This window comes from Acanthaster planci, linkage group LG05, assembly GCF_054643075.1.
Source record: "Acanthaster planci isolate LZ-2023a linkage group LG05, COTS_SCS, whole genome shotgun sequence".
NCBI lineage: Eukaryota > Metazoa > Echinodermata > Asteroidea > Valvatida > Acanthasteridae > Acanthaster > Acanthaster planci.
This window is the reverse complement of record NC_141781.1, coordinates 3287765-3309616: the sequence shown is the minus strand read 5'-3', so window position 1 is coordinate 3309616 and position 21852 is coordinate 3287765. Positions and strand designations below refer to the sequence as shown.

Sequence of the window (21852 nt, the reverse complement as noted above, 5' to 3'; positions counted from 1 at the left end):
CAAAACCTGAAATGAGAACAGTACTGTAATTAATGTTACTACTTGACTCGAATTTACTGGAAATCCCAGATACAGTGTACGTTTGCCAAAGTACACGTACATGTATATCCGGTTCATAAGTGAAATTGTCACAAAGGCGGATGCCCCACGATTTGCAGGCTCCAAGTGGACGATCGCTGAAGTCGCACAATAACTTCCAAGTAAACGGCGATCAATGTATGTACATGTAACTCGTATGTGCAGTGCAAGTGCAGTGGACGTGGTGTAAACTGAAGTGACGTCACGCTTACATGTAAGAACTGGATAGAATCCAGTTTTTTACTATCCACTTTAATGGCACTTCTTTCTTTTTTTGCGAATTAACCACTTCACACTGAAGGACATGCAAACATGATCTGGCAACATTCACACCGAGGCACGGGTGACTGACGGTTCAAATGTTGGATGCACCCCGACTCACCTCTGAATGACATTTAAACATGCTAATTGCCAGTTTGCTTTATACATGTACTGGTACCAAGTTGGAGAAGTGTGCAGAGGCGGACCTTGTGTGTTGCACTTGAACCTGGCTGCTACCGGTACGCATAGGTGGTTATGGTTGCAAATGTTGCTCTGTGGGTACTCCAGAGAGCCGACAGATGTGAGGTTACAGTAATATTGAGCAATACCAGTAACCTTCCTGAATATTTCTTGGAACTGTGCACATGTACAGGTACCGTACTGCCGGTAGTACATGTACATGTACGTAGCGTTCATGTTTTTCTTCATCCAGGTAAATGTACCTATGAAGTCCATCTAAGGCATCTCATTACAAGCTTACCGGGTAGGCTTCTTGTGTACCCAGGTACCATTTCAACTGTTACACTTTTTGGACTGATTTCTTTATTTGTATAATCTACATGTATGCTTGTGCCACACTTGAACTCAACTGATATTGAATGTACTGGTACTGTACATGTATGTGGCATTCGGCCATATGTCAAAATTTGGCCACTGTAAATTTTCAGCCCAAAATAAACCATCTACAAGTGGTTAAGAGGAGTTCAGTTGCGCAGTGCCACTGATCGTGATTTCCACTGGCAAAGCTAATGCAGGTGAAACAGCCTGTAGGTTTAGAAGCAGTAGACAGCTGGAAATGTTCAGGCATGTTTAACAATCAATAGCATGTCTTGTCAAAGATGTACGGTACGTGTACATGTACATTAAACCTTCCAGGTATTGATTAAAACGTCGCACACCCACGTCCGTGAAAATTTAAGCTGGTGCTGGGCTGTCCAGTTTATGGGCCACTGACTTCTGCAATTATCTTCACACTACAGTACATGTACATGGTGGTGCACTCCCCTATTTGTTTCATCACCTCAGTGAAGGTCGTTCATTTTGGTAGGTGCATACCGGGTGTATCCGATTGACAAAATTATTTTACCCCCACGTGCGTGTATATGATAGCATACAAATTATGTTGTCATTTGAATCATAATTAATTACCCTGAATACATGTAGTTGTAAAAAAATACAGGCCCCTCGCGAGCTCTACCACTGTTGTACATGTACGGAGTTGCACATGTACATTTTGTGAACATGCATTTCATGGCTTTTGCAGTGCATTGGTTAGCCTGAACATGTTGATACGTACAGAAATACATGTAACTCATGCATGTGAGGTACCAGTGCGGCACCTACGGCAGTTAATGTACGGTACATTTTGATATCCTCAATTTATACAGAATTGTGACCTGTCATCACAAAATGAGCTAAAAGTCGGAATTTTCAAAAACTGAGATATTGGTGTTTATTGAATTCAGCAGAAAGAGAGCTTTCCAATGGTATGTACGTGGAACACTTTGGGTAAAAGTAAAAGGTTACAATGGTACATCATTCTGGCAGCTTGGCGTCTTTGTTCCCAACATTGTTTCAACATTTCAGACCCGACACGAATAATACTATCGCCAAAATTGCTGAGAAAATGACATTTTTAAATATGTGATTCTGCAAAATATTTGGAATAAGATACGAGGCGGGTTAGTCTTTCCAATGATTACAAAACCCCCAAAAATTGACCTCCACTTCAATATGACTGTGAACCCTGAAAATAGGAAAGTGTGGGATGCGACTTTACTCTCATTTTGTCCTGACAGGCCACAATTGGGTAACATCCATTTGAAGTGGTGTTCCTTGTTGAACTGCATGTTCTTGACCATAAACATCATTAAGATGTCATATTCTAGACCGTGCCCCATTTGAATGTGCAGTACAGGTGTACTGTACAGTAGGTACGTGTACATGTGTGTGCATGTGCACATGCGCTGGTGCATTATCTGCATGTACATGTGCATATATACTAACTGCATACAGCACTACATTGTATAATCTAATGTTCTGCAATCACATACATTGTATATTCGTGTGCCTGCATGTACATGTACCGGTACATGTACATGTTATTCTTGTGTGTCTGGGGTCAGACACATGATATTTCACTTATTTTCTGGGGACTGCAAATGTTATTCATTGGGACACAGAAATGTCCCCAACTCAGTCCAAATTTGTCTTAACCAAAGAAATTTTCCCCTCAACCTGGTGACAGTCTACCCTCATGTACATAAAAATACATGTACAAGTGGTATGTACACATACATGTACATGTATGCAGAGTAATAAAATCGGAATTCCAATGCACTGGTACATATACATGTACATACAATGTAAACACATGTACATCTACCTTCAGTTTTATCATAGCTTTGTCAAACCAAATGGTGTGTGCCAACACTGTGTCAATAGTTGACTAACCTGGGAATTGACAGGTACCTGGAAAAGTCCCTGGGGATTTAGTGTCAATGATAGGCTTAAACTGCTTTCAGTTTTTGTAGTTTTTCTTAAATCTTAATATACATAATAAATACATGTAGTCACTCCTTGTTTGTTACTCACAATATTACATGGAGGTTTTTCAAATGGCCGTTGAATGGGATTGAATGCATATGTACATGTATGCGTGTGAGAAATTAGGCAGAATGACCCATAAAATAATGCTGATGAAATTTATTCATCGACTCAAATGTTTTAATTATTTTTACATGCACACAACTTTTTTTTGGGGGGGGGGTTGCAGCCACAACTTTTGGACGTGGAGTCTGGGGTAAAGTGCATGTACATGCACTACCAACTGGTACATGTGTGAAGAAACGGAGCCCCAAGATCATTATAGTTCCATGTAGTTCCAAACTACATGTAACTGTTACATTTTTGCGTACACGTATTCTACATGTATTTAAAACACACTGCAACCATGGCAGTCATGCAGATTTGAGCATTAGTCATGCACGGTGTAGTTGACGTCATCTGTTGAACTGCTGAATGTGACTGTTCAGCAGATGTCTGGTATCATTCAGTAGGACAATCATGTCGTTGAAAAACACGGCACATCCAAGTTTTTTGAGCAACCTGCATGGCTGATCATGAGCCTCGATACATGTACCCGGTAGATGCAAAATACCTGCACATGTACATGAACATGTACATATATGTGCTTTCTCAGTACCGTAGCCACTCGACAAAGTTGAACGATTATACTGTGCAGATATTGAGCTGATGCCTTTAAAACTGTGTATCGTTACTGTACTTGTGCTAAACGTACATACATGCTATGTACATGAACATGGGACAGACTGGGATTTCATTCTTAAAGAATCATGGTCATTTTCTTCAAAGATACCGGTAGTCCGGTGCACCAAGGATGATACATGTATCAATACCAACTGGATTGGTAGACTGAGGCTATTGATTTTAATGTTGGTCGTGCAGCATATCTTCTAATTTTTTTTTTTTAAGATAAAAGATACATGTACGTGCAGGTACATGTATATGTATCAGTTGACATTTTCAAGTGCACTTTTTTCATTCGTATTTAATTCCAGCTGAGTACACATGCTTATAAAATTTTCTCTGAGAGTTGAGATTGGTATTCACACATACATGTGCATGTAATGTACACGTACATGGCAATTGAAAGTCAACCTCAAAAAGAGGACAGATTTTCACACTTTTTTCCCCTTTGTGAAAAAGGAAATTCACAACTTACTTCACTAGTGAGAAAATTTCTCACATCTTTTTACACCAGCGGGACATACATGTATTTTCAAAGGTGGGCAAAATGTCCACAGCCATTTTTCACAAGTGAGAAAAAATTGTGAGTGTGGATGGGAATTCTTTTCACAGTTTTTCCCCAGTCATTTTGCGTAGGGTTCAGTTCCAGTTGCAATGTGCTGTTCATGTACAAGTTTACGTGTGCACAAGTACGTGTATGGCATAACTTTCAAAACAGTTCATGTTTCACAAAACATGCGGTTCATTCAGTTTTCTTACCGGTACTGTGTCAGTCTCGTAAGGTGTTCCGTTTCAATACACTTTATGAGGTGCTGGGCCCAGGGGTCCCTATTTTACCCCACAAAATTCGACACCTGTACATGCAGGTACATTTGAACTCTTAGTGCCTAAGACAGGTTTGAGTTTGAAAATTCCAAGATGTTTGGGGCCAAGACCCTAGCAACAGGTTAGGCTGTACGAGGCTTCATCCAAATTATTCAGATACAGTTTGAAATGCGTGGACCAGTACCTGTACTGTATGTACATGTATGTACTGGAAGTACGTGTACCAGCTGGCCGTTATAGCCACTTCTCATATATGTGTGTGTGATTGCTAGCTACTGCAGACTACCGGTACATGTACAGCTAACATGGATAAGACTTACATGTATATGTACATGTATACATAACTCCAGCCAGCCTGTTGCATGGTAGGGATACATGTACATGTACATGTAGGTGTATCAACTGAGTAGACAGACATACACAGGGCTTTCCTTAAGTGAGTATTATACTCACTTCTTTTGTAGAAAGGAGTATTTGCAACTCCTGAGGTAAGAAATCTGGAAGTGTTTCACTTCATGGAGTGAAAGCAAGGAGTATTTTTATGTCTTCTAATAAATGATTATGAAATCAAACTCACTACATGAGATTTGGTTGACATCTTAAACATAAAACAAGCTCAATAAGATCGGCGAGGATGCTCCTGACGACATTGGAAGGCGAATCATTGTCGATGTCATGGCTAGTTTTGCGGAAGAGCTCCGACAGTTTAAATTGTCTGTACACCATTTTGACAACAGTAGTGTGCGCCGAGAGAGGGTTACTTTTGAACGATCGATCACTTTATCAATGCATCAGACGGCGTTGTATGGTGCTCTGGGCTGTGCTACACGCAAGGCGTAACAATGCTTTGATCGGTACCAATTTGATGTAATCGAATCCAAAGTGCACACCGCGCAGGCGCCATTCACATGAACAGCTGCATTCCGTACCGCCGCAGCACACTGTATTGCACATATACACGTACACGCTTGCTATAGTGAGACATCGTGCACGTCGCCGTGCTTTGCGCCAAGCGACTTCGAGCGAGTGCTCAGTCATTCAAGTGGAAGGCTTCCCATCAAGCCGTGAGGACGAAGTACCGGCATGATTGAGTGGCATGATACGGCTAAACAGTTACACTTACAATGTACCGGTATTTGACATCTTACAGTAAAAAACGTAGCATTTTTAAAGTATTGAGGGTCAAATTGAATGCTTTTTACGTTAAGTTATTTTCATATTCTCCATTTTCATCGCGTAAAATACACCAATAGGCACGTAATGGAAGCTCTGCATAGTTGTACATGTGCATGTACATACCAGTATTTTTTTAATGCTATACCTCATCTACCAGTTCACGGGTTCATGAGTTCATGACTGGAGGTTTTCTTTTTTGAGTTTTTCCAGTGGCTTGTTACAGGTGCATTTGTGCTCGTATTTGGTTGTCCATGTATGTACAGGTAGGCATTCACCGCGTTCAGGGGACAAGTTCTTTTGTTAGGGAACTTTGAACCAAGTTGTGGGTGAAATGTCGAGTGTACTGTATGTCCCCACAACTACTGTACGGTGTGGGAGCAGTAATGTATGTCGTGCACTTGTGCAGCTTGAAATGAGACTACAATTATAAACACACACTAGCATGTTTATTTGCAGGAATACAAATGTTCCAATGTAACCATGTGCGCGCCAGTATTTTAGGCAGCAGTGAAATCCCAAGAACAAAATATCATTACCACTTGGGTTGGGGAATGCCCTAGTGTAACCCTTACTTGTACTTTTTTATTGCACTGAGTAGGAGTACACGTGGTACAGGTCAGAAAAAGGTCAAAATTCCTAGCTGGAGTACGGGGCAGCGCGGACATCTGGGAGTTTCACAAAATTGCAGGTAACAACCACATCATTCCGCTGAAAACAACTGCAACGAGCGCGCGCACGGACTGATCAAAGAAAAGATTATGTAACCCGATCCTCAGATTGGCTGGTACGTGCGTACGTGTACGTCACCGTGGTCACTGTTTTCACCAGTGCGATACCTGCCATTTTGCGAGAACCCCAGATGTCCGCGCTGCCTCATACTACAGATGTGTAAAGTGCTCTCCAGTGTACACGTAGTCCATACCGTCATAAGACAAGTCACTAGTGTTGAAGTGGCAGAACAGTGACAAAGGAATCCCTTTGCTGCTGGTCAGTTGAAAGGCTTGCTGACCTCAGTACCAACTGACATGCCTGGAGGTCTTGTGTTGATCTGGTGATATCTTGTGATGCTACTACGCTCTTTCTTTTACCATAATACCGGTATATGTATTAGACCCAGCAAATTCCTACACTCTCCATTTAACACAGAGTATGAATGAAACAAACCATTTTTTAACAGTGTTGTGCTTCCTACACTCTCCCAGGTATAAAAGTACGTACATGTATACCGGTATGTATGATAATCCAACCGTGCACTGTACACTTCATTGAAGTTGTAGCAGACTATCATTTTCATTCGAAGCACTTTTGCATTAATGTGGGCGTGTATCAGCAATATGCACATGTAATATTTAGACTTGTGCATGTAGGCCTATGTACTGTACAGTGCACAGTTTTTCAACAAAGTCTAATACTGTGGTGCTTAGTTTGTCTTGTAACCAAGTAAATGTGACTTGTAATTTTGTTCAATGGCAGGACGGTGGTTCGCTAGATTTGGTCATGAAGAAAGCGGAGCACAACAGAATACCAGAAAGAATCCTGGGTAAAGTAACAGTCGCGGTGAGTGAACCTCCATAGAGTTGATTCCTTGGACTGCTACATGTAGCTCCTCTGAATGCCGACATTGTAGATAACGTACATGCACTGGAGTGTAGTCATACACTCATGGGGGAGGAGGCGGGGTTCAATACTTCTTCCTCTGGAAAAAAATCACTGCTCCCCCAATCTGTCCACTACTCGGAAATTGGAACAAAGAAATGAATTACATGTAAGGGGAAAATACCAGTAGACGTTGCTCCCTTTGAAAACAATTTTCCCCTTCTCTATATTGAATGTACATGTACCGTACATTTGTAGATAACAAAAGGAGGTCACCATGTTACACAATGATTGTTAAGTTTGTTTAAAAAAATATGTGGTCTTTAGTCACATGTATAAACAGAACAAGTGCTTGTAAAGTTTGTAGTGTTTATAGTATATTCAGTGAATGTGAACTGTTGAATTTTTTCTGTCCTATTTCCCTCTTGTGTTGCAGGTTTTGAGAGGGTTACATTACCTCAGAGAAAAGCATGACATAATGCACCGAGGTGAGCTTTAGTGTATTTGTGATTTTTTGGGGTCTGGCTTTGCAGCAACGATGCTGTCCACTTTGCCGGTTTATCAATGTCTTTGTCATTCGTCAGTTTGTGTTTTTTTCCCCGAAGTACTGAGAATGTCAGAAGTCATTATCTGATTGCCTGTTGTGGAGTAGGTTAGAAGAAAGAAAGGCTCCACCCAGGGAACTTGATATCCATGGCATGGAGTCCTTGGATGAGTGTCCACGGTCACAGAAATATGCTGTTGTCAAAGAACCTACATGGAGATGTGACATTCACAAGAGGCATTGTCATAATCTAGCCAGTCACAAGCCAAATGGCACAGTACGTACATGTATGGGAGTATCAGGGGCGAACAGTGACCAAGGAATGCTGACTGTGGTTTCATTTGATTTCTGACAAGTTGTGACTTGTGACTGACTTGTGGGGCTTACTCTACAGCTCAGATTGGAAAGGGCACCCTAGCTGCCCAGAAAAAAAACGGAGTTCATACATGTACTTGGGCAGTTTCATTGAAATTTTAATCGAGATTCCTAAATACCTGGGACAGTTTCCCTATTCAACAATGCTGAACGTGACGCTGTCTTAATAATGCCCATTCAGATTTGGTAATGCTCAAGTATAAAAAATGCTCTGGTGCCTGGATACGAGACAGTTTAGTCCATCCCTAATGGTCAAGGGTCTGTGAGGGATGCGGCACACAAAACGCACCACGTGCATGTCAAGTCCCTATGCATTGTATGGATACTTTTCTGGACAACTTGCACAAGGAATGTACCATAAAATGGACAGGGTGTTTGGGAAAATGAAAGCAAAATTCTAGAACAAAATTGTTAGAAATCTATCATACATGTATATTGAGGTCTTTTGACTGACTAAAAAAAGGTATGCAGAGCGTGAAATTACGGTCGGACATCGGACATTTTCCGAGCATTTATTGTGTTTGTCCGAACAAAATCAAAGATGCCCGGACAAATTGTCTGACCTACATATCAATAACAGCTGTTAAAATATCAACACAATATATGGGATTATGGTGTCCGATTTATTATTTATCAAGACTGATCGCTCATCACTGGCCGTGTGCATATATGTGAAATCGCCCCATAATTCTTGGGGCGTCGCAAACATTCATGTTTCACTGTCACAGTGGTGAAAACACTTGCGCGAAGCTCTATGCAATAAACAAAGCTGCTCTGGTTCCCATCGTGCCGCACCCCTGCAAAAGAATGCGTGATGGAAATGTAGCAACCGGTACCACTTTGTACTGTACATGCACTGTACATAAACACTCTTCATCGGCCGTACACATCGCAAATGCAAAAGGCTGCAGGCCGGAAAGACATTGATGTTACATGTATGTTGGAAGAGGTTTTCTGCGAGTTAATTCACAGAACTTGGTCTCTTATTTATGTCTGTATTTTCTGTGTTCATGAGTGTAATTTTAAGTTGTTCTGCTTGTGGCACAAAGTTTAGCGCCCACTGGTCTGGATGCATCACGCACGCTTACCACGCGATACACAGACATTGTTGGTCAGTTTGCTGTCATGATTACCGTTGTGATTGTGTGAATTGTTCAAAATTTTCTTGTGAATTGCCGTATGTAAAAATTTTTACATAGATTAAGACAGGTGTTCATCTCTTTTTGAGATACTTTTGGAGTCTGTCATCCCCACTGATGCCATTCAATCAGCACAAAATTGCCCCGAACAAAAAAATGTTTCGACCTACCTACCCAATTTTTGAAGGCATGCACAGCACAAGTCAACTATTTTTTTGGCGTAATAAAAGACTGCATGTATGCAGTAGGCAAATAACCATAATAAATGTGGATTCTGAGAAATCTTTGGTAAGTGTTAATCCAATTCAAGCAAGCAAATTTATGACATGGCCTGCCCGATCGGGCAAAAATAACAAAAAAACAAATCATCGCAGCGTGCGCCCTAACAAGGTTTGCTCAATGCGGCTGCGTGTGTGGTTCTGGTAGGACAAGGAAAAAAGTTAATTTCGACCCTTGACACTGCACGTTACAACTCTAGCTTTTATATAATATGGCAGATCAAAAGCTGGTAATAGCAGAGCATAATTGATTGTGTGATGACATTTTGTCCAAGCACTTTTTTGTCTAATTTTCGTGCTGTGGTATGTATGAATGGGAATAAATATGCATTTGTGGTTTAGGCATTAGTCGCGACTGTACCCCTGAGCCAGTCTTAAACGCATGCATCACATGCTGAATGCTGCTGAAGTACTCGTATGCACCCCTTGAAAGCACTGCCCCTACACCAGTGGAAGCACCTCAAGAAATCAAATCCAAAAATCATCACTGCTGTGGACTTCTCCAAATATTCCTGTGGGCTTTCCTCCCAGGTCTTGTGTCCATGTCATGCCCTTATCTCTAATCCCTCCCACGTAGATGTACATGTACCTGCCTTGGCTGATCTTATTTCAGCCGAGGCCAGGGATCTTTTCCATTTACTCTCTGGGTAAATCTGGTGTAACAAGGGCTCTGCCTTTGACATTTGCTAAAAGGAGAATCTTGTTTTGTGTGATAAAAAAAAGAACAGCCAGTCGTGGAAAATATGCGTTAAAGGATTGTAAGTCATGGCTTTTGTTGCAACGTAAAGTGTTTGAAATACCGGTACATGTAAGTGGTAAGTGAATATACTGGTATGTACATGTACATGTGTGCGGAATAATCCTAAAGAAGTGCATTGTCAAGATCATTGTAATATTTTCTTCTCCGTCGGGAAAAAAATATTGACATTGCCCATGTCTGCTTGAAAAACTCATCTCAACTCATCAAATTTCAATATGAGTGTGCAGATGAGGAGGTGTTCATGTACATGCTGAGTGAACTGTTCACAGAGTAAAATTAGAAATTTAGAAATACCGGGCAAGATTTCTTTTTGAAAGACACATCAGAATGTGCCTTGAAGGAACATCTGCTGGCTCACCCGCCGCCCTAAATGACATAAACAATAGCCACTTTGTTAGTTTTTGCCAGATTAATTCTACCCTACTCTAGTAGCACCAAGATTAGTATTCATTGGGAAAGGGTACAGGTTAGTGCATTGCCCTTGACTGTCGCGGTGTGCCTGGCTCACTCTCACAATATTCACTCATGGGTACATAAAAACCTGACACTATCCCCCAAGTCACACTGGATCGTCTGGGGCTGAAGGTAATGCTTCGTCTGCATTGACGTCAACCCAGGCACGTAAGCACGTGCACACACAGGCATGCATTACGTCTGCTCGTAGTTTTTCAGGAGTATCTTGATTTATAATGGCCCGGTGATGACTGCCGGCTGTAAATCATTGGAATCTTAAGGCTGACAAACAAAATCGTGGATGAAATGAAGGCCGTTGTGGTGAAGGATGGCATCGGATGTTGATGAGAGCAAGGGGAAGGATATTTGTTACCAATACCTGGTGATATGATACATGTACATGTACATTGCCTGATTGACTTTAATCACTTTCCAGTGTTTTCCAAAAGAATAACGCTGGCCAGTAACACTAGACCACCGGACTTGTACCGTCATGGCCTGCACAAAACTGACATCAAATTCATTGGACACAGTTCGGCAGTCCTCTGCAAAATTCGAACCTTGCTTGCTTGATGACACATGACTCGTGTTTGTGTACATTGACACAATGATGGCGTGGGTTCTTTCAAGCTGTGGAAATATGAAGAGAAATGCCAATGTGAACATTCAGGCAAGGTGCTTGTTGAAGAAACCACATGTACAATCTCAGAAGTCAAGGAGAGATGTTCCCTTTGTGAGTTGCCTCTCTGTCTTTAGGCGCACGTACATGTATATGCAATGCAGACTATTTTTAGGCACTGACTTAAGCCTGGCTAGGCAGACAGGTGATTCCATAATCTTTGGCAAACTACACATGTAGTATATTATATTGTGTTTTTGTGTATTGATAGACAAATAATAAAGTTGTGCCAATGCATTACCATTAATCTCTGCCATTTGTGGCAAATGGCAGAGAAACTCATACATGCACATGCACACTCATTCCAAACCTGCACACAACAGGTGCAAAGTTGTACAACATATTGCAGACAATTACATGTAAATATACCAATAGCTGATAAAGATTTTGTGCACATGATGTGTATTCTTTCCAGGACCTCCAAACCCCATGGACCAAGTCACATTTGACAACAGTATGGTTTCATTCCATTTCACTCTTACTTTTCTATTTGAACAAGGTTTGGAGTGACATGATTTTGTTTTTCCCCCATTTCATTTTTGAAGTCCGGTGTTTGGGTGCTTAAGCACACATTGTTGCAAATACAGGGATGCCCTAGAGATTACCCCTGCATGTATCAAATGTACATGTAATTCTTGTGGAAGGTCAGTGTTAACCACATGTACTGATATGCTGTATGGAGCAGAGGCAAATATTCAGTGAGCCGTTACCAAAGATGTACTTTGCGTTGGGGAGAGATGATGTAAATTTTTAAGTGTGGGTTTTGCCCGTCACGGATGTGTGTTCGTAGTACTGTGTGTTCAGTGAATTGTCCAAGAGCTTGCGAAAAAATTCACAAGCTTACTAGGATGGGACTCAAACCCACGACCTCCTGTTCGTCAAGTGCAGACGCAAAGTTCTGGTATGTCTTTGGAAATACGAGTAGTTTGCGGTGCCCTCTGCTGTTGTTCATGTACATCTGACTCGGTAGGTCAGTGGTCAAGTGGTTAAGACATCTGGCCTGAATTATTTTTTTCGGCAATTAATTTGTCCGAAATGTTTTGGCGAGTAAATTCAAAATTCTCTATTTGAATAGGAAAACCTATGCACTGGACCATGTCTTCCCTCGGGAGCATCACATCAACAGCATTGTACGTGTAAATTGTCTAGGAAAGCATGGATAATTCCAAATGTAAAAAAGATAACTGTACATGTACCTTTCAGTGTATTTAATTTTCATACATTGAAGAAGAGTATAAAATTGCAGAATTTAACTGTCTCCGAAAAATATTGCGGCTACACTTTAATGTACCGCACCGGTACTAACCTGTACAATGTACATGTACAGGCACGTAATATCTGAGTTGAATGGAAATTTCTACTGTACATATACAGCATGTGTACATATATGTACACGTACGTAGGTCTTTATTTCAATATGGGGGCCAATGTGTATTTCAGGGACATCACAATTATCATGACCATTTAAAAGAAGACTAGTTTCACCTTCCCATTTAATTTTCATATGTATTTGTCAATTAATATGTCTTGATTAAATTCATTTACATTAAAAAAAGTTGAGTTACACAAAAATTGCAAGGGGAAAAACCTCATCGTTTCTCACTGTTTTTTCGGTATTTAGTGTGACATTTTTGATGACCTGTTTGATATGACATTTCATACCACTGGCAAAACAAATCAATCATTTATTTTCTAACTAACCTATCAACAGAGAGGTAAATTATGATATCGAATAATCTCCAAATGGAATTCATTTTAATTGACAAAACAGGTGTAGTCATAATCTGATATAACAACGTAACATTTCGTTCCTCCAGTTGTTACGAAGTGAAAATCATTTTTGGCTGTTAAAAACAAACAAAAAGCTGTTGCAAATCATTTCCAAAACCTAAAATATCAACTCTAAGCACTCCCCCAAATACCTCCTACTAACGTGTGTCTGAGATCCCAAACATTTCTGAAGATATCCCTGTCAATTCTCGTCAAAAAATATTTTGGTTACTCGCAAAATCGTTATGTTGTTAACAAAAAAGTTCATGCAACTTCCAACGTTCGCCCGAGTTGGGATCATATTGCAACCCTGTGTGCGCTGTCACGTGATCGTCACATGACATAGACATGCCAAGTTCCCGCCATTCCTTCATCGGCGAGAAATTTCAATCGAAGTTTTTGTTACTCACACTTTACGCTGTGACAAAAAGTTACGGGCTACAGGTTTCTTCTCCAGACATGAAGGTAAAATTTACCTGAAAATTAACGTATTTGCTGAAAAAAGGAGCATGATGGCCACTTAAAACTTACAAATAAAAATGAGCGTATGGAAGAAAGGAAACCTTTTTCCCCTTCGAATCGGAAACGCTTGTCGTCGTCGCCATTTTTCATTTTGTGAGTTTACCTGTATGCTAATGTCCGTTAACGATGTCATGACGTGTAACAGAGAAACCAGTTTCTCTGTTACACGTGAAATGAGTCGTAAAGCTCTTTAAACTAAAAACTTCAAAACACTTAATGTTTCTGGCAAAGGTGCACAAGCTGAATGGCATACATAACTATGAGCTGTGCCATATATTGGCTATTTAAGCAACTTTGTGTTAAACCAAATGAAACTTTACAAAATAATTCAAAATATAGCCAAAAAGTGAATTTTGGGGGAAAATGTTTGCCCATTTTTATGCCACCTGAAACAATATCTAGAAAAAACAACTTGTGATGAGAATGTACATGTATGGTATGCACTCAAAACGAAATCGGCAACAGTTGAAAAGAAACCTTTACTAACCAAAAATGGCATGCATAGAACCATCATATTTGGTTTCTCTGTTACACGTCAAATAATTTCCTGCACCACTGCACAAATTGAGTCTGTACGCGTCAAGTAGTTATTCAAAGCAAAAATCATTTACATTTATTGCATGTATGTTTTATCAATTACACATTCACAAGTTTTGAATTTGTTCAGACAATTTTGAAATTTTGACCACCATGTCACACATTTGGCCCCCTATTTAAAATAACGACTTACATGTACCTGTTTGGCTCAGTATTTTGGCTTTTAGCCTAATGGAGACATGTACTTGTACATGTGGGATGCACGTCATTCATCCCGCAGGACACATGCTGTCCAAGTGGCATACATGCATAGGTACATGTTCATCCTTCGCATTGTCGGTTGCATAGCACACGCCATTACATGAATGTCCAAGTGCGTCACTCCCGATCATTATGAGATTGCCTATCAATCCACGACTGCCTGTCAGTGTGTCAAGAGGGAACTGAATGGAGTTGTCACAATCAGCTGCTGAAATGTGCTTTTGTGTAGGCATGTCTGCCTGACCATTGTGGGGACAATTAGGATTGCTTAGGATAACCTGGACATGTACCGGTACATGTATACTTGGACTGCAAATGATATGATTATTGTTGTTTTATGTCCTCAAAATGCATGTGGTCTGCACAAATACAAACCAATAAGCGTACATGTTCTCGGTATGTACCGGCACAGTGTCAATGTACTACATGTACGTGTACGGTACGGTACATGTACCTCGCCTAATGTATTATTCAACAATATTGCTCTGACAAATGTGTTAGATTTTGTCTCTTACAATTACGGTACGTTCTTAGTATGTTCATGTACTGTACATGGATGTCATTTTGTTGCCTTGCCTAATTTGAAAATGGTGTCTCACTGAAAGCTTCTTGTGTAACAAAATGACATTACTAACACTGTGGTGTGTGTGGGCAATTTTGACAGGTTTTTTGTTGAGATGCATATACGTGTAATGTAGGAATTACGTGTACCATACATATAGCTCGGGAGTTTCTGTCAGCTTCTTGACTAATGTGTCATTCTCTCCATGAGCGTTTTCTCTCAAGTTATCACAAGCATGTTTAATATGCTGTGTACAGATGTGACTTCATCATTTTTCAGATTGGAGGGCAGACTGACAGATTTTATATTGAGGTGGCACCGCATTCATCAGTCTTTTTATATGCATTCGTGAGATGTACTTGCATTAGACAAAAAAAGATAAAGTTCTACGTCTTGTTGCTAAACCTACTTTGTTACAGCTCAACCAAAAGCTTTTTTTTGGGGGGGGGACATTTGGGGAAAATGTCAAATTGCAAATAAAGAAAACAAATGTGGCTATTGCAGTTTGAATTTGAGGCACAAAGGGTCGGCAGGTTTATTTATTGATTGTGCATGCGTCTAGTACCCTTATAAAGCTTTCTTCATTTATTTGAAACAAATGCCACCTGACCTTTCTTGCTGTTATTTGTAATCACTTTGCACCAACTGCACCAGTAGCTGCACATTGAAGTGGTATTAAAAAGTTGGAAAAAAATTCCTATCTACCGGTATCCAGATGTCATGCAATAGAAAGCAGAGCTGATTTTATTCCCCTTATTTTTTGGCCACTTTGTGGACATCTTATCAAGAAGAGGCATCTAATATTTGGACAAGGCCCATGCACAGGAGCGAGCAGGTCACCGGTATTTCCTGCTGGTTCCACCACTGAGGACAATATACTGACCACCGAAGCAACAAAAACATCTCTGTTCCCTTTTTGTTCTGCCCTCTGTGGTAAAATGAAAGGCCCTGTCCAAATTGCTTGGCTGTGGCTTGAAATTGCCCATGATTCTATGATAGTCGGCTGTAGCCCCTTTCCACAAAGATGTGTACATTTCCAAGCCGCAGTCAAATAATTCTGACACAACCTACATGTAAGCAAGTGTGTTGCCCGTGCAGTAGTGGCTTCAAATTTTCATCACCAGATTGGTGTAGATGAGAATATGCTAAGGCAAAGCGGGAATTTGCGGTAGCATCATGTAGCAATTCCTTTTTTTGAGGTTGCCAAAAGAACTGAGGGAAGTTTGGGGAACTCATTTTCGTGAATTTCAAAAAAGAACCATCTTTTCAGACTTTCACAAAATCACCAAAGAGAATTGCTGCAAACTTACTGCCGTTGCTTGACTCAACCCTGCAAACTTAAAAAAAAATCTTATCAGACTGAGATTTGGCTTTCTTCCCCCTGCCATCCACAGATGTCAAACCCTCCAACATACTGGTCAATTCCAGAGGAGAGATCAAGATGTGCGACTTTGGGGTGAGCGGTCAGCTCATTGACTCCATGGCCAACTCCTTCGTCGGGACAAGGTCCTACATGTCGGTAAGCTGGATGGATTTTTCCTTATCTCTTTGGCGTGTGGAGCTGATATGAATGCATGTTCTGCAGCAGCATTTCTTACGGCTGCATTTGTTTTGACTAGTCCGATTTGATTGTATAGTGTGCGACAATCCAAAATTGTCATGTGCCCGTAAATGATCGCCATCTGTATTGGCTTTTCATTTACTGGCCCACAGTAATTTTGTTTGATGCAAAATATGGTAAATCGTACAAAAGTATTGACTCAGTTATCCAGTTTCGTTACACTGTTTTAAGCTGGCAAAATCCATGATTAAGTTTTGAAGTATTTTAAAGATCAATCACATTGGTGATTCATAATTTCACTTTTTATGAAATGTAACCCTATGTTAAAACTAAATAAAGATTGCTGCTGACATCAAACGTTTGAGTTGAAGTCCTTCATATCAGGCAACTTGAAAACAAAAGTCATCGGGAGCATCCAATAAAAGCCTGTTTTGATGATGTCATATTACGGCTCTGCAATTGTACGACTGTTTCATTATTTCGGGGTGAACGCACCTGTGTGCATGAGCACTGTGCTTGCTCGCACTTAACTTAGCGAATAAATATGTGCTTGGCCGGTCTGAAACGTGCGTTTAAGACCGGCTCAGGAGAGCGGATGCGACTAATACTCAAGCTGCAGGTGAGTTTTGATGTCCTGGGTCCAGTTTTACAGCGCTGGTTAGCACACAAATTCACGCTAACAGATTTCAGGGAGACTAAAAGCAGGAAGCACAGTCAAAGGCATGCCAACCCTGGAGGAAAATTTGCTTGAACTTAATCACATAACAATAGAAATATCTATCTTTGCGCAGCCTTTAGAACAACCATGCCAAGCACAGCCATGAAATAGTGCTTAAGGTTAGCCAGTTTTTCTGCTTAAGGTTAGCCAGTTTTTCTGCTTCAGGTTAGCATGACTTTTTTGATAACTGTTTAGCCGCTCCAGGAAAGTGGGCCCTGATTTGTTGTAGTGCAATGGATGTGTCAGATGTTGTTTTCCTTTTAACAGTAGTGTTGGATTTTTCATACCGGTGCCAGGAAGGTTCTTGGTAGAGAGTTTATGAGTAAAGTTGATTTCATTCTGTCCACAGCTCCGCCTGTGAACGTGCTATAAAAACCTTTAAGGAATGCCAGTGTTAGTTCCGGTCACTGACTGTAGGGTTCATTGTACTTTTCAGTGTTTTTACAAGTGTTTGCACAGGGTGTCAGACATGTAAACCCTCTGATTGCATTGGAGTGGCAGTAGGACTCCAGCTAATCAAGCTTGTGCATCAGTTGATGCTCTGGTTGGTGAAATCAATCAAGCTTATCTGTTAGCCAAGGGAGGGAAGGGGGTTTACTTGGCCTTGGTTGGAAATTCAAATCACGTCCAAGGAATCTGCCAGCTAGAGGCTTCAGGTACATGTATTTCCTGTGGGCATACCTGTATGTGATATTTCCAACCACTGGCAAGAAATTTGGAATGGCTTTTGTTTGTGTCTGTGGGTTTGGACTGCAGTTTGATGAATGCAGCGGCTTGAGCGGAGGCCCTTAACGTCAATGCAGATCACTCTCTGCTGCGACGATTGTCTAGGTGTCCAAAGTGCCCCTCAGGTTTGGGTATTTTCATCGGGGATGTTCTTCACCACTTAGGGCACAGTTGGCAGTGTTTCAAATTATATAGTACTGTATCTGTCAAATTTGATGGGTAACTTTTTTCAACTGCTGGCCAATTTCGCTTGGTATCCTGTGTACAGGAATGCATCCTTGGTACCAGAAAAAATGGACCGGTGGTTTACAGATAATCACTGATTGATCTTTGGCGTTGCTGTTCCCTCTGATACTCATTGCAAAATAGACAAAATAATAAATAGTAAATACTGACAATGTCTCTTTTTTATTCCCCCCCTGCAGCCTGAGAGATTACAAGGAATCCATTACACAGTGCAGTCTGATATCTGGAGCATGGGTCTGTCATTAGTGGAGATGGCCATTGGACGGTATCCCATCCCACCACCGGATGATAAGGAGATCTGTCAGATCTTTGGCCGGCCGTATGACAGTTCAGCCCAGAAGTGTAGTTGTAAACCTCCTGGCAGGCCCATCAGCAGTAAGTGATACTTTAGAATTCCGCACCCCTCACCAGCAAAGAAAGGACAGGCTAGGATGGTGAAAATTCAGTGTACGGCACACAGGCAGAGGCATGTACATGTATATGTTAACATAAATGGGTTACATGATCAGCACCTCCCATGCGAAACGCACCAGAATCTTTCCTCACAAATTGTGTTTTACTACCAGAGGGACATTGCTCCAAAGTGAAGCCACGCCATCCCTTTCTCTTTACGGAGGGGATAGACTTTCTGCTGGAACTGTAGGTCACTCTGCTGGTGAAGACACAAGCATGCCTCCTTTGTGTTGATTCCTCAAGCCCATAGACCTTGTACATGTAGGCTCAGCAGGGTGATATCTCATGCTCGGTGATCTGTACATTCACCTCCAGCAGTGTGCATCCCTGTAGGTTTTCAAAACATCATATCCCAAACTACAGCAGTCAACAATTGTTTTGTCACATCTCTGTCTTGATGGTGTTTTCCACCTGATTTTCTTTGGGATATCGAAGGCGACAAAGAAATCTTCCAATTTTGGCAGTTAGCAGTCCCTGCATTCTGTAGAGGCGTGTGCATGCGCTTGACATGGAACACTATTGTTTAACGGTGAGTGTGACCTGTGGTTATGTCACTCCATCACTAGATCATTTTGGGCCAGTGAAAAGAACAGTATTCTAGACAGAGTTGTGACAGTACAGGTTGCCTTGCACGTTGCCATCCAACACATGGTGTACCGTGATTGACATTCGCACCACATTCTGGATGCGTGCCAGATGAGTATTTTTGTTTGGGCCAGCTTGGTGCCTGAAACTTGTCATCCTTGGCGACCATTAAATCCAGGATTCTCCCCACGTACCGGTACAAACTTGCGTATCAGGCCCGATATGCAATTATTTCTGCCCGATACACAAAAGCGGGCCTATACCCATTTTTTCATTATAATTTTGATGGTATGGCTCAGAATTATCTTACATAAATGCAGATTGCATGTCCGTAAAATAAAGATGAAAAAGCAGCTAATAATCCTGCATTTTTCAATGTACATGTACATACTATAGGTAACCTACATAATACATGCATTGTGCACCATGCGTCGGCGACCACACTGCACACATTACATGTATATGTGCATGGGCACCAAACGTTACTAGTGGCCAGTGTCGCATGAAATTTGAACTTCTGTCATGGGCATCGTACATACACCCGGGCGCATGTGTGTTTTCTCTGTGCCCTGTGCTCAATATGCGAGTCGGGCTGCATTTACGAAGGTTAAAATTTTATACCAAACCATTCGCAGAACTTACAACATGTTATGTTTTTTCCTGAGAAAAAAAGGAAATGCTCTAAAATGCAGCTGAGAGCATCTTAAGTCCAAAAAAATTTCGGGGGCCCTTGGGCGGGCCCTGAACCCCATGCCATGGCTTCGACAATGGAAATCCCCCACAGTTTAAAAAAAATCCTAGGGAGAACCCTGAAATCGTGTGCATTTGAAGCCAAAAAGCACATGTACATGTAACAGCACTGAGCGTTATGGAAATTTGTGTTCAGGGCAGTAATTTTGCAGGAAGGAGGCTGAAGTGTAAAGTTGTGACACATGTACATGTACAGGTGGTGGTCAGCAGTTCACTGCTGTCAAGCTTCATGTACATATCACCAACAGATATCTCAACAAATTTGAAAGACATCACACTCGATGTTCTACCGTTGATGAAATATCCGGTAGGATGATCTCCAATAACAGAAGCTGGCCTGAACTGAATTGAACTGGGGGCATATTTTGTAATCAACGCTCTGCCTCATTGCCTTCCCAACAGAAATCCCTGATCTCTGTTTGTTAGTCTTTCTATACTTGTTTGTGGTCCATGTTACTGTTAACATTTGCTGTCAGTGCTTCTGTCAAATGAAGCCGATGTTGTCATTTTCCAACAGCATTTGGGGATGCGTCACGGTCCATGGCTATCTTCGAACTGCTGGAGTGCATCGTGAATGACGTGAGTAGTACCCATAGTGCACTGATAAGATAAGACAAGGGAAGGTCTCAAAGCTTAGAGAGCACTGTTCCACTCCAAACTCCACCCACTCCAAACTCCACCCACTCCAAACTCCACCCACTCCAAACTCCACCCACTCCAAACTCCACCTACTCCCAGCTTTGTATTGCTGCTGAACATATGCAGATTTTTGTGCGTAACAAATCTTTGCAGGGAACCAGTCACAGGCAGTATACTTGGCATTACATTTGGTTGGTAACCTGCCCTTACAAAATACCTATTTCCTATGCAAGGAAAATGCCGCCGCTTTACAGCATGATGAAATAGGGCCCCATCATTCTCACAGTAGATATATGTCACTGTGGGTATACACATCAACTCTGGGATCACATTCTAGCAGGTTACAATGTTGGTAAGAGTGCTGTATCCCTTACAGAACGTTCTGAATAAGAAACGGTATTCTACATTTTTGGGGGTGGGAATATTTCTGCTCCTAGGAATGTCAGCACAAGGGGTGCTACAAAGCTGTGTGCTATCCCTCATTGCAGCTGAAACTTCTCTTTGTCAAAAACTTCAAACAAATAAAAAGAGTAAGCATTGATTTCACGTTAACATTCAGGTTTCTCTTTTTCCACAGCCACCCCCAAAACTGCCATCAGAAGAGTTCTCAGCAGAATTTGTAGATTTTGTAAACAAATGGTGAGTTTTAGTCAAACCACAATGAATAATATTCATTCCTATATTCTATGATGGTTTTCTAGCATCAGCGTTATTTTCACTTGTACTGTTCTCTCTCTCTTTTTTGATAGCTTAATTAAGAATCCACAAGAGAGACCAGAGGTTAAATTACTCATGGTAAGTAACTCAACTCGTTGCTTCTCTGTTGTCTCTCCATAGTGTATAGTCCTTCAAGGCTTGATCATTGGGAAGTCTGACAAGGGAAATGTAGCTTAGGTTACCTATTCGCTCTTTGCACACTGCCGCCATAGGCATGCCGAGCCTCGATCTGATAAATAGAGCCAGTTCAGTAATTCCTGTGTATGTTACTTGTGTAATTTTGCTCGTGCTCTGTTAGTTCTTATACCATGCAATTTGGCAAAGTGATACAAGCTGTCAGTCTGAGGCTCTGCATGCCTATGGTGGCAGTG

General features: G+C 41.2%; 1 protein-coding gene across 1 annotated transcript in view; it reads left to right on the top strand.

Annotated features, from left to right (window-relative positions):
• Nucleotides 1-21852, top strand: part of LOC110982925 (dual specificity mitogen-activated protein kinase kinase 1-like) — a 36096-nt gene that overhangs the window by 8226 nt on the left and 6018 nt on the right. Inside the window, exons 4-10 of the mRNA XM_022241724.2 lie at nucleotides 7084-7167; nucleotides 7643-7694; nucleotides 16481-16605; nucleotides 18517-18712; nucleotides 20643-20704; nucleotides 21342-21403; nucleotides 21514-21559. Coding sequence (XP_022097416.1) covers nucleotides 7084-7167; nucleotides 7643-7694; nucleotides 16481-16605; nucleotides 18517-18712; nucleotides 20643-20704; nucleotides 21342-21403; nucleotides 21514-21559 — 627 coding nt within the window. The remainder of the gene's footprint in view (nucleotides 1-7083; nucleotides 7168-7642; nucleotides 7695-16480; nucleotides 16606-18516; nucleotides 18713-20642; nucleotides 20705-21341; nucleotides 21404-21513; nucleotides 21560-21852) is intronic.